Raw genomic sequence first — 13166 nt, 5'->3', positions numbered from 1 at the left:
CTACATGTGGCAGTCAGAAGTCAGCACAGGTGTTTTCCTCAGTCACTCATCTTGAAACAAGGTCTCTCCCTGAACCTGGAGCTCACTGGTTCATCTGGCCTGGCCGGCCAATGAGCTCCAGAGATCAACCCCTGGCCTCCCTAGTGCTGCAGTTACAGGCCCCTGACTTTTACATGGGTGCTGGGATTTGAACTCACCAGAAGCAGGCTCATGTCGCTAGCCTCTTGTTTTCTATTTTCACAAATATATTTCATGTCTTGCCTAAGAGAAGACTGATACTCATGTCTGTTTCTATATTCGACATGTTGGGATATATCATTTTATTTGAAATACATAGGCAGTGTTTTAAAATTGTAATTTACATGTGAAAGATCATTTCATCATTGGAACCAGTACTTTCATTGCTCTGAGAAGCCACAAAGTCACAACCTTGCCTTCTTTTTTAAAATTTAAGTGTCTTTGTGTGTGTGTGTGTGTGTGTGTGTGTGTGTGTGTGTGTGTGTGTATACACATACCATGGGGCACTTGTGGAGATCAGAGGACAAAGGAGTCTATTCTATTCTTTCCTTCCATTATGTAGGTACCAGGGATCAGACTCAGGTTATCAGGCTTGGCAGCAAGCACCTTTACCCATTGAGCCTTCTTGCCAGCCCCATTTTCTTATTTTTAAGACAGTAATTGCTGCTTAATACCACGTCTGATCATCATAGTTTAAAGCCTGTTAAGCATTCTTTAAATTAAATTAGTGGTTCAGGGAAAAGAAGTTCCATCATAAAATTGCTTTCCCTTGAGAAAGCCACTGGTCTTTGCTCCACAAGACAAACACTTCATGCATACTTCCCATTTAACGGCATAAAGCGCAGTTAAACAAATGTTTTCTCTACAGGTTTCTATACAGCAAATGCTTTAGGCTATGTGGAACACTGAATTGAATTATATATCGTAGTATTAAACTCTGTCACTGAAGGGTGAAAACAGTCTCAGATGACACCTAGATAGATAAACATGGCTGTTACCCAACAAAGCTTCACAGAGAAAGGAAGTAGGCCAGATTTTCCCAGTTAACTGATGTGTGCCAACCCCTGATATGAAAAAGTAGAGAGATATGTATAATAGCAAGGTACAGTGAATCACAACGATAGTCCTAGCTACCAGGAGGCTGAGGCAGGAGGATATCCTGAGACCAAAGGTAAGAAACTGACCTGGGCAACAAAGTGAGACTAGCTTTAAAAGATTAGCAATTGTTTCTTTTATGTCACTAAGAAAAATACTACGGAAACAACTTAAGGGGGTCAGTTTATTTTGGTTCAGGGTTTCAATCATCATTAGAGGGAAAGAAGGTAGAACAGCTCAGTTCATGGTGGTCTAAGCAAGTGGCAGAGTCTGTTCATATTGAAGTAGACCATGATGGAGAAAGAGACACACAGAGAGACAGACAGAGAGACCAGGGGCAAGGCATCACTCACACCCCTGAATCATATTAATATGAAGATGTGGATAGTGAAATTTATCACAAAGCTTTTCTCTCTCACTATCTCTGACCAAATCATAATTGAATGCTGTGCACAATGTTCTGTGAGAGCTCAGATTCATGTAGCAGGATTTGTTGCTCTTTTACAATTTGCTGTGGGTCTGCCTCTCACGTGACAATATATTCATTAGCATGCTTCAAATTAGTTCAAATGAAGTATGCTCTTAGACACTGTTTCAAAACTCATTTGTGTTCTTTCCTCCTAGTGGTATGTAGGATTAGCATCTACATGTTTGAGATAACTGCGCTTAGAGTGGCAACAAAGAAGATTAACATGAGGCTTAGCTCTTCTGGAGGTTGTAATTTTAAAAATGGCATCAGTACCAGCAAACAGAAAAAGACTCAGACAAGGACACAGAAGAGAATTGAGCTAAAAAAAGAATAAGCTTGGGCTGGAGAGATGGCTCAGTGGTTAAGAACACTGGTTGTTCTTGCAGAAGACCCGGGTTCGAATCCCAGCACCCACATGGCAGCTAACACCTGTCCGTAACTCCAGTTCCAGGGGATCCAACCACCTCTCCTGACCTGTGCAGGCATTGCAGAACATGGGTGCACTCACCTACATGCAGGCAATACACACATACACATAAAATAAAAATAACAAAATATTAAAAAAAGAATAAGCTCGTGATTAAGATCATATTTTGGGTGGAAACCCATTTAATGTGTCCATGTGTAAGAATGCTGTATAGTTTTACTTTCAATTGACTCTTGTCAGTTGACTCAATAATGTTGAAGACATACTGTAGCCCTGACATTTAAGTGTTTAAAGTTTGAGGTGAGTTTTATGTTTAATAGTTAATGGCTCTCTTCTGTTTTCATAGACTTGATCCAGGCTACCAACGAGACCAATGTTAATATCCCTCAGATGGCTGACACACTCTTTGAGCGGGCGACAAACAGCAGCTGGGTGGTTGTATTTAAAGCTTTAGTGACAACACATCATCTCATGGTGCATGGAAATGAGGTAACCAAATACATTTTCTTCGGGGTTTTTTTGGTAGAGGAGAGAGTTGAATATGAAGGTAATGCAAGACCCTTGAATTTTCAATAATGAGAACAAAAGAAATCTATGGTTCAGAATTATGTGAGCATAATTTCAACCTTTGACTTAGATATCTTTAAAAAAAATAAAGCTTAAGTTGGACCTTGCTTTAGAGATACTGAAGCATTAAATATTAACAGCACCCAAAATGTATATACTGTACAAATGTATTAGTGAGGAAAGATGTTAGGAGAAAGGAACAGTAGGACTATTTTCCCACAGGAAATACTCCTTTGTGCTTTGAATGAAGAATGCTCTGCTGAAATTTATTTTTAAACTTTATGTGTATGAGCACCTTGTCTGCTTGTATGTAAGTGTACCACATGTGTGCAGTACCTGTGGAGGCCAGAAGAGGGCATCAGATCCCTTGGAACTGGAGCTACAGACAGTTGTTAGCCACCATGTGAATGCTAGGATCAGAACCTGGGTCCTCTGAAAGAGCAGCCAGTGCTTTTAACCACCAAATCATCACTCCAGTCCCTTACTGAAATATTTAATTTTGAAAAATATTAATAAAATTATTTTTTTATATGGAATGCCTACTGGAGCCTATTAAACTTGCAACATTTCAAGCATATATGCAAGTATAACTCAAGTAATGAATTATGAAATTTAATTCTAATTCAATTAATTTGTCTGTTTTTACAATAAGTTCTTCCTTAGATAAAGTTAGCAGAATAGGATGTTTTATAACGGAGAGATCACAATAAAATTTTGCAAACAATAAATGTAGCATCGTAAATAAAATTGTTTAATGGTATGATATGCAAATACAGATGTTTAATTCTAATTTTTGTTTTTCAGAGATTTATTCAGTATTTGGCCTCTAGAAATACGCTGTTCAATCTCAGCAACTTTTTGGACAAAAGTGGATCCCATGGTGAGAATATGTAAATTTCATGTGGGTATGTGGGCCACTCATCCAAAGTCGTTGCGTTGCTACTGATAGTTTCATTAGATATTTAAGAAACTAATATTTTAAAACTCAATAAAATTAACTATTTAAGTGTAGACAGTTGAGCATATAAAATATATATTAATTTTACTTTGTCACTTGAAATGTTCACATTAAAAAGTGAACAATAAGTTGTACATGGTGGCATATGTCTTTAATCCCAGCACTTGGGAAGCAAAGGCAAACTGATCTCTGTGAGATTGAGGCCAGCCTGGTCTACATAGAGTTCTAGACCGAGCTGAGGCTGCAGAGACCCTGTCTCTAAAACAAAAAAGTGAAGAATGAGTGTTCTGGGAACACAGTGTGTTGATGAAGGTTCAGGCAATGAGGAAATTGAAGATGCCAACCAAAAAGTTTTTAAGTTTACTTATTATTTTTATTTTATGTGTATAAGTGTATTGCTTGCATGTGTGTAAGTGCACCTGTGTTGTATAGTGCCAGCAGAGGTCAGAAGAAGGAGTCAGAGCCCCTGGAACTGGAGCTACAGATGGTTGTTAACCACCATGTGGGTGCTGGGAATCGAACCCAGGTCCTCTGCAAGAGCAGTCAGTGCTCTTAACCACTGAACCATCTCTCGCTCCACCAACCAAAATATTTTAGAAAGATTCCACACTTAAAGAAATTTCCTTTGTAGATTAAAAGGATTTGAATTATAATCTCTGGTTCATTTACCCTATTTGTTGGCTGTGGTGATTTGAATGAGAATGTCCCCCATAGGCTCCAAGTATTTGGACAGTTTGTCCCCTGTTGGTAGCGCTGTTTGGGGAGGTCTTAGAAGGTGTGGCCATGCTGGAGGAAGCACATCTCTGGGGATGGGATTAGAGAGTTCTTAAGACTTGCTGGATCTGGAGTTGCTCTCTTGCTTCCTGTGCCCACTTAAAGATATGAGAGCTCAGCTTCTACTGCTCCTCCATCCACCTCTGCCACCAGGCATCCCCGCCATGATATGCTCTTGCCCCTTTGGAACCATAAGCTTAAATTAACTCTTCCTTCTATCAGTTGCTTTGATCAGTGTTTCTATCACAGCAACAGAAAAGTAATTAATGCAGTGGCTATTACACACATATAAGGCAAGTAACCCAGGAAGATAGACCATTATTCATTGGCTGCATGTATCACATATAAAACAGGCTGTTATTTGAAACACCAAGCAAAAATGCAAGGAAAAAATGAGAAAAGGCATCTGTCCAGGACAGAGTAATCACAATATTGAACAGTCACGAAGTGTCCCATTCCAAAAAGATCTGTTAGTATGCCTGCACATACTAATGAAGCCTGTGGCATATTTCCTGAGCTCCATCATAGAGGCAATCAGAATAATCCCTATTTATAGTGAGGAGCTGAAAAAGTGACTACTATGCAAAGTACATTATATTCATTAAGTGTATCTACACTGCTTTCCCAGGTTATGACATGTCCACCTTCATAAGGCGCTATAGTAGGTACCTGAATGAAAAGGCATTCTCCTACAGGCAGATGGCATTTGACTTCGCCAGAGTGAAGAAAGGGTATGATTGTGTTTCTCTCTTTCATATTATGTAAGCAAAATAAATCCTCAACGTGTGCTTGATTTTAACTAAGCTTATATGCCAGCTAATTTTGATCATGGAAGGTCCAGCTCATGTTCACCTGAGAAAACAGCCCAGTAAGTTACTGTTACTTAGTCATCCTGGGTCTGACAGTATGCAGAACTCTGTATGTTCGTGCATAAAATTCAGAAATTACATGATTTAAAATTTTATTTGTTAAAACTGATTCAACATTCATAAAGATAAATATATTAAATAATTTAGAGGTGAATTGACAAGATTCATTTAAATGTATAGTGGCATTGGAAAATAGCTATTTCTGGGAGCTTTGATTGAGTGAAAATGAATTTGTGTGTGGTGGTAGTGTGTGACAGACTTGTTCTGGGGAAACAACACACACACACACACACACACACACACACACACACACACACACACACACACACATCTACTCACCCCAGAAAGGAAGCCCAGGACAGACAAAACTAACAGTTGCCCCAAGGCCGAGGTTTGTGAGTCAGTGGGTTTTTAGTGGGCTTACCAACTGGACTGTGGCTGAGGGGTAGCTTACAGGAGCAGAGCTGTGTCCTTGAAAAGCTCACCCCAGCACCTGCAGGTGCTGACTCACAGAAGCTGCAGCCCTGGAACTCAATACACAGCTTATGGGCAGCTCAGCATTCAGAGAATGTCACTTCTCCACAGCTGGGCTGGTCAGAGTCTCCACCCTCAGCAATTGTTTATACCTTTAAAGCTTGGAGGGGCCTTCTAGAACCTTCCAAGTTTCTGCTTTCCCAGACCTATGACCTTTTGTTTACTTCCTGAGTCTCCTGATCCTCCCCCTCCCTCCTAGAAGTAATGTTTCAATTTAAAGGAAGCAGCCATAGATCAGGTGGACACGTTTTTTTAAAAAATATTTTATTATTTTTATTTTATGTGTATGAGTGTATTGCCTGCATGTAAGTGAGTGCACCCGTGTCGTTTATGTGTATGAGTGTATTGCCTGCATGTATATGAGTGCACCCGTGTCGTTTATGTGTATGAGTGTATTGCCTGCATGCATGTGAGTGCACCCGTGTTGTGCAATGCCGCGGAGGTCAGAAGAGGGCTTCGGATTCCCCTGGAACTGGAGTTAAAGATGGTTCGTTGCCGCCATGTGGGTGCTGGGAATCAAACGAGGTCCTCTGTAAGAACAGTGCTCTTAACCACTGAGCCATCTCTCCAGCCCCGGACATCTGGTTTTGAGAGGCACTACTTTCCTAGGAAATGTGCCCACTGTAATTTGATTATTAATACTACCTGTTTATTAAGAAAACCTCATTGAAGCATAAACTTGAATTTTAATCTACAAAAATTCAATAAAAATATATGCTGAAAGAAAATTGCTATTTATTTCCTTCCAAATAGATGTTTGACTCTAGTCAGAAGTGTTCAGCAGAAGTTTGTGCAAATCCTTTATCATCTTCTAACTTAGAATAATGGCAAGGTATTAGAAAGACTTGCTATTTTAGTTTTAAGACTCATATAGAGGGACTGAAGAGATGGTTCAGCAGTTAGGAGCACTGGCTGCTCTTGCAGAGGACCAGGGTTTGGTTCCCAGCACTCAGCAGTTAACAATGCCATATCTCCAGTTCCAGGGATATTCAATGCCATCTTCTGGACTCTGTGAGCATTGCACACATATGGTGTACTTATGTACATGCAGGCAAAAAATACTCATACACATAAAATAAAAATAAACTTAAAAAAAAGACCCATACAAAAAGATGTAGCTCTATCTTTGCAAGAGCTGGTCTAACTTTAACTTTGAACATTTTTTTCATTATAGTGGTAAAAGTTATCAAATTATCTACTCAAAATATTAGTTTCAGCGATGCTAAGATGGCTTAGTGGTTAAAAGTGCATACTGCTCTTGCACAGGTTGTAAGTTAGGTTCTCAGCACTCATATAGGCAGTCACAATTGTCTTTAACTTCAGCTTCCGGGCACCCAACACCCCCTTCTGTGCTCAGGCACTCACACGCACATGTGAACATACCCCCACACAGATGCACACATATGCACATGTTAAGGATTAAATACATTCATTTGAGGGGTGGGAATTCCTCATAAAATTAGGGATTTTCTTTATTCTCTTCTCATTAGAGGTGATTCTACCTCACACACCTTCCTCTGACTTCTACATTGGCTGTAAGTTTCTGATAGCCATGGCTATATTGTGATCCCTGGGTAACGGGTCCACAGTCTTCTTGGAAGCCTCTGTGGTATTGTATGGATGTTTAATGATTCTTCAGGTTGGTCTCCCCTCTATTGGGGTGGTAGAGATCCCAAAAGTTGTCATTGTTAGCCTGTCTGCCTCCCCTGGGTATTTTCCTGTGCTATGCAGTTCTGCCCCTTCATGACCTTTGCTGGGTGTGGAGCTTCCAAAGGGACCTATTGGTGGGTTTAAGGCCCACATAATACTGTCTTCACACTAGTTAAACTCTTCTTCAGCTACATAAGCTGTTATCTGCCTTTGGGTAACTGGTACATCTCCAATGCATTTTTCTTTACTTGATGGTTACTAGCATAAACTTGGTACTCCCAGTCCTACACATGTGTAGACATCCAAGCCGTGTTTTCTCTTATTTTACCCTACTATTCCTGTTACAGATGGGCAGACAGCCAGAGCTCTTAATGCCCAGCAGTGCTTCACAAAGAAATGGGGAGGGAGCACAGCTCAGAACAACAGATGTGGGCTTGTAGTGCCAACATTTTCAGGGATGTCTTATCTTTGCTTGTTTGTAATATCATAGGGCTGATGGCGTCATGAGGACGATGGCTCCTGAGAAGCTCCTCAAGAGCATGCCAATCCTGCAGGGACAGATTGACGCATTGCTGGAGTTTGATGTACGTATCTCCACAGAAAAGGTTTCTTGCATAATCCGTCCTTGTCTTTCCTCTGAAGGGGCTACAGGTCAGTCAGAGGCTTCCTCGGGATCAGCTCTAGAGCGCTTTCATGTAGGTAAATTAGATGAATTCGTCATTCAGGTTAATAGGCGCAGTAGAGATGATTTGGATTCCCAGATTTTGCCAGATGTGGTGGCACATGCTTTTAATCCCAGCACTCAGGAAGCAGAGGCAGGTGGATCTCTGTGAGATTGAAGCTAGCCTCGTCTACATAGGGAGTTCCAGACCAGCTGGGGCTACAGAGAGACCCTGTCTGAAAAAATCAAAATAAATAGATAAATAGATAAATAAAAGTTTCCAAGATTTTGCCACTGTTTACAAACTGTTTCCTTGGGTCACAGAAAAAGATGAATGCTACATTCTGGGAAGACACTTTTGTATGTAACAGGGCAAAGTGTCTACAAGAGGTACCTAAAGCAGCTCAATGCCTGGCTCTAGTATTAGAAACCATTTAATATGGGCTGCTTAAGCGACACCATCCACAAAATGTATCAGTATTTTGTGCTGTCATAGATGACAGTCCTTTCTGGCAATGTCAGTATTATTTGTTGGTTAAAAACAAATTTATATTTGACTGTGATGGTGGATACATTAATGCACACATGTGATACGGTTGCGTAGAACTAAATACAGACAAATAAATACACATAAACTAGAGTGCTCAGAATACAGGTGAGGTTGTATCATTCATTGTCCTGGTTGTGACCTTATTAACTATAGTTCCAGCAGTGTGGTTCTGTGAGATGTTGTCTTTGGGAGAAACTAGGTAAATGGTAGCAAGATCTCCCTGTGTTACATCTCACAACTGCTTGTAAAGATATAATTGCCGAAAAATAGCAGTTAGGAGAACCTGACTCATGAAAATCAAGTATTTTAACATTTAGCAAAATTCTGAACTCTCATTGTCAGCTTTTCTGTATTTTGGTAGTTGCCTAAACACTTTTCTCAAATATCACTAGCTTAAAGTCTTTGTTAAGATTATATGACTTAGTCGATAATTGAACCCTAGTCATAACAACTAACACTTGTGAACTGTAGGTAGAAGCAGCAAACCATCATACTTGCTTTTGACAGATTCTGCAGTAAGAACTTGGTTGGACGTCTTATCTTAGTGATTTTCCTTTTTATTTATGTATTTTTTGCTTTCCTTTTCCTTACTAAGGGTTCAGCTGAACTAATTCAAGCAAAAGTGTAGACAACCCATTTTTCAATTGTTAGACTTACCCAACATTTGCAGAATATGAGTAAATTTCTTAGTGATCATTTGAGACATTTTAATGTGATTAGAGAAAAATACTGACTTGATGATGTGCCCCTAATGTTGTGTTCGTTTTTTTAGGTGCATCCAAATGAACTAACAAATGGTGTCATAAATGCTGCATTTATGCTTCTTTTTAAAGACCTTATCAAACTTTTCGCTTGCTACAATGATGGTGTCATTAACTTGCTCGGTAAGTGGCACTGCTGGGGCATTTCTGGCTGATGGGGTCACACGGTAAAGCTGGCACATGAGTCTTCGGGACTGAATCTGTTGTCTCACTTCCCGCACTGTAAAGTGGGTGCTTTAATGGAGGCAGTGTTCTGAGATTGCATGGTACCAAGTAACTCCTGAGATGCTGGTGATGGTGGAGCAACATGGCCATGAAGATAAATCCTATCTAGGGTGAATGTCTATCACAGTGTAGGCAGATTGCTGCTCTTCTCCCTGCTAAAGGCCCTGGCCCACTCAGGACCAACAGTGATGCTAAGCACAGCTGGCAGGTGGGATCCTGTGCTCTTCAGCCTGTTTACAGCCCCCATTTCTAATACCATTGCCATTCCTACAGCAGTTTTTCATCTCCCTTATTATTGAAAGCTTATGGGTAGTGCCCCTTGATTTGTACATGGGATGACAACATTCTCGTGGTATTTATCTACTTTGAAAGTTCATTCACCACCTCTTCCCTGTGCCTCCTGGTTACTAATCCTTCAGTTTAGTTTTGCAAAGCCCTGACCAACCCACCCACCAGTGTCCTTTGCTGTCCATGATTTGTTGGTTTTTTTTTTCCATAAGTCTTGCCATCTTTCCTTTAATATCAAATGGAACCGCAAACTTGGTGTGGTGGCACACATCTTTAATTCCAACACTTGCGAGGCAAAGGTAGGCAGATCTTTGTGAATTTGAGGCCAGCCTGGTCTACATATCAAGTTCCAGGCCAGTCAGGGCTAGATAGCAAGACTCTGTCTCAAAAAAAAAAAAAAAAAAGAAAGTGCAACTGCAGATGCTTGGCCTACAGTGAAGGCTTCTTTCTTATTATGATCACCCCTCTATGGACGTATTACTCAGTATGTCGCTTCCAGCTGGTACCAAACTTGAATTTTTCCTTTCCCTGTCCACTGGTCATAGGGAACTCCACAGAGGCCATAAATGTGATTTGAAGGGTAAGTGGAGAATTGTCTATGCAGAAGAGAGCCTCAGTGCTGTAGAAATGAGCCTTTCTGCTTATTCATGGCCTGTTTGACTTAACTATTATGCATCCCTTCCATTTGATAGTATAGTATGCTTGAGTTTGTTCAACTTTATAGCTCAGTGGGTTACATAGTACCCGCTTTTTGTCTGAGGATCACCTGATGCCCTGTGGTCAGGATGTCAGTCTTCATAAGTAAGCCAACAAGAACTTCTCCAAAGGATGTCAGTATTGTTTGAAGAAGGCACAGTTCTGTGGTTGGCAGTGGGGGCCTGTACTGGAGCACACTAGACAGATTTCATATTTGAATCTGTTGCCTGCTCCTTGAGTCCCTTTAGACCTGGAATGAGGGCACAGGTGCCTTGAGTTTGGGGTACCTGTGGAAGTTCGCCTTGCCCTGGCCCTGTTTTTATCTCCATCGTGCCACATGCTCTCCTTACACATACACATGTGCACACATTCTATGTGCCTCCTGCAAAAACAAAGAAGCTCAGCAGACTTTGGGCTGTGTTTTAGTTACAAAAAGTTTCCAACTGAAAAAAAAATGTCTTTAATATGGTGAAGATTTCTCTAAACTACCCAGAGACCTTTGAACACTCAGAAATTATATTGAAATAGTATGTACAGGAACTTCCATGGAGTCTGTCTCTCACCTCTTGACATGCATGCCACTTATCAAGGCATCTCTGATTTCTGAAGATCTTGCCCAGAAGGTACAATCACCCCGATGCCATCAGAGCACTATCCTATGAGATTCTGGCTGTCCAACAGGTTGATGCCCTTAAAATGAGACAATAAATGTGTGCTGGCTTCCCTGCCAGCTACCAGCAGACTGCTTCTGATGGCGTCTGCTCACTGGGGTAGAGATAAAAGCATGTTCTTGTTCATAGCCACCTATCATAGGGTGCCAGGAGCTGTGCTGATTTTCCTCTGGATCTCTGTGAGTAGGAGTCCTTGCCTGATTACATTTAGAGTAACCACTGCTAGCTTCTAAAACAGTTTTTTTGGCACAGACCAAATATGCAGGTTACTTGGGGTTGGGGTAGAATTGCTATCCATCTGTCTTCTCAGGGATCAGGAAGCCACTGTGGCAGTTTTGCTAGTGTTAAAGTATGTCTCTTTTCAGGAAACAAAGGAAATAACCACAGGTCCTTCAGTACTTCCACTGGATCTAATTCCCTTTCATAAAACCTCCATTAAGATTGGTAGAGTATCTAGTCACATTTTGGTCCCTAAGGGGCAGCAATATCTTAGAGTCAGTGTTCCTAAACAGCCAACTTGTAGTCTCCATCTCAACATGTAAGAAATTTAGAAGTCATAGCCATCATAACAAGTATAGGACTGAGGAAGCTGGGAAATTAACTCTTTTTGGATTTATAAGAGAGGTTGGGCACAGGGCAAATCTCTGCCCCTACAATTGGAGGCACAAGTAGGTGAATATGATGAGTCCTGGCTGATTGGGTGGAAAATCAAAAGTGCAAACTGCCATAAGAACCAGGGCAGAGGTAGGAAAACCTGAACTGCAACTGGAGTTGCTGGAGGCAGACTGTGGAGAAGTGAGGGCTGACAGTTCCAGAGAGCAGCTGTGATGAGTACACACTTGTTTTGCCTCTAGGAGTTCAACCGGATCTCATTGCACTTCCTGCTGGAAGAGGGAAAAATGAAACAAAACAACAAAAAGACTATAAATGCCCTCAGCTTATGACAGACTTTTATCCTGATAAACTCACCATACATTGAAAAATAGGCTAATAAACCTAAACTCATGAAGTAGATACATCCCCAAATTAATAACCGACACCAAAACACAGATTCAGGAAGCTCAGAGAACACCACCTATGACAAATGCCCCCAAACTATGGGCATGTCATTTCTAAATTATAAAAAGCAAAAGATAAAAAAAAAATCTTGGCAGAAACTGAAGAGGGAATATTATCTTACCTACAGAAAAGCAAAACTAAGAATTATATGCAAATTCTTGTCAGAAGCCAGACAGAAAAGAAAGGACTAGAGTGAAATATTTAAAATTTTGAGAGGGAAACTTAGAATTCTACACTCTTTGAAATTACCCTTCATGGAGTAAGAGAGATGGCTCAGTGGTTAAGAGCACTTACTGATCTTGCAGAGGATTGGAATTCAGTTCCTAGTACCCAAATATGGCCACTCACAACTATAACTAGAGCTCCAAGGGATCCGGTGCCCTCTTCTGGCCTCTGTGGGCACCTGCATACACATGTGTATACGCACACGCACACACACACACACACACACACACACACACACACACACACACACACAAATTAATTAAATTAAAAACAAATACTAAAGAAGTAAATCATCTTTCTAAACTAAAGAAGTAAATATTTTCACAGTCAAACAAAAATTGAATTTGTTGCCACTGGACCTGCGTTGTAAAAAAAATAATGTTTCTATGGAGACAGGGAAACTAATATAGGTCAGAAACTTGGATCTACTTAAAGAAAGGAAGAACACAAAAGTAATGAGTGCAGGTAAAATAAAAATCTTTATTTCCCTTATTCTTAATTGATCTAAGAAATAACAATATGTTCAAATAATACTAGCAGTGTTATATTCATTATGCATATTTGTGCCTATCTCAGATGTCTCTGTGTATGTGAGAGTGACAGGGAGAGAGACAGAGAGGGAGAGAGAGAGAGAGAGGCTGTGTGTTTGTGTGTATGTATGTACATGTG

At 40.5% G+C, this 13166-nt stretch overlaps 1 protein-coding gene across 10 annotated transcripts in view; it reads left to right on the top strand.

The window, feature by feature from the left end:
* Snap91 (synaptosome associated protein 91) overlaps window positions 1–13166 on the top strand; it is a 135420-nt gene that overhangs the window by 45287 nt on the left and 76967 nt on the right. For all 10 annotated transcript variants that reach the window (XM_029560987.1, XM_029560981.1, XM_008827837.1 and 7 more), the window contains 5 exons: window positions 2356–2498; window positions 3381–3456; window positions 4937–5039; window positions 7852–7945; window positions 9345–9456. In XM_029560987.1, the coding sequence (XP_029416847.1) occupies window positions 2356–2498; window positions 3381–3456; window positions 4937–5039; window positions 7852–7945; window positions 9345–9456 (528 nt within the window). The remainder of the gene's footprint in view (window positions 1–2355; window positions 2499–3380; window positions 3457–4936; window positions 5040–7851; window positions 7946–9344; window positions 9457–13166) is intronic.

This window comes from Nannospalax galili, unplaced genomic scaffold (genome assembly GCF_000622305.1).
Source record: "Nannospalax galili isolate Female #2095 unplaced genomic scaffold, S.galili_v1.0 scaffold2893, whole genome shotgun sequence".
NCBI lineage: Eukaryota > Metazoa > Chordata > Mammalia > Rodentia > Spalacidae > Nannospalax > Nannospalax galili.
Note: the sequence above shows the minus strand (reverse complement) of the source record. Positions and strands in the feature narration are given on the sequence as shown.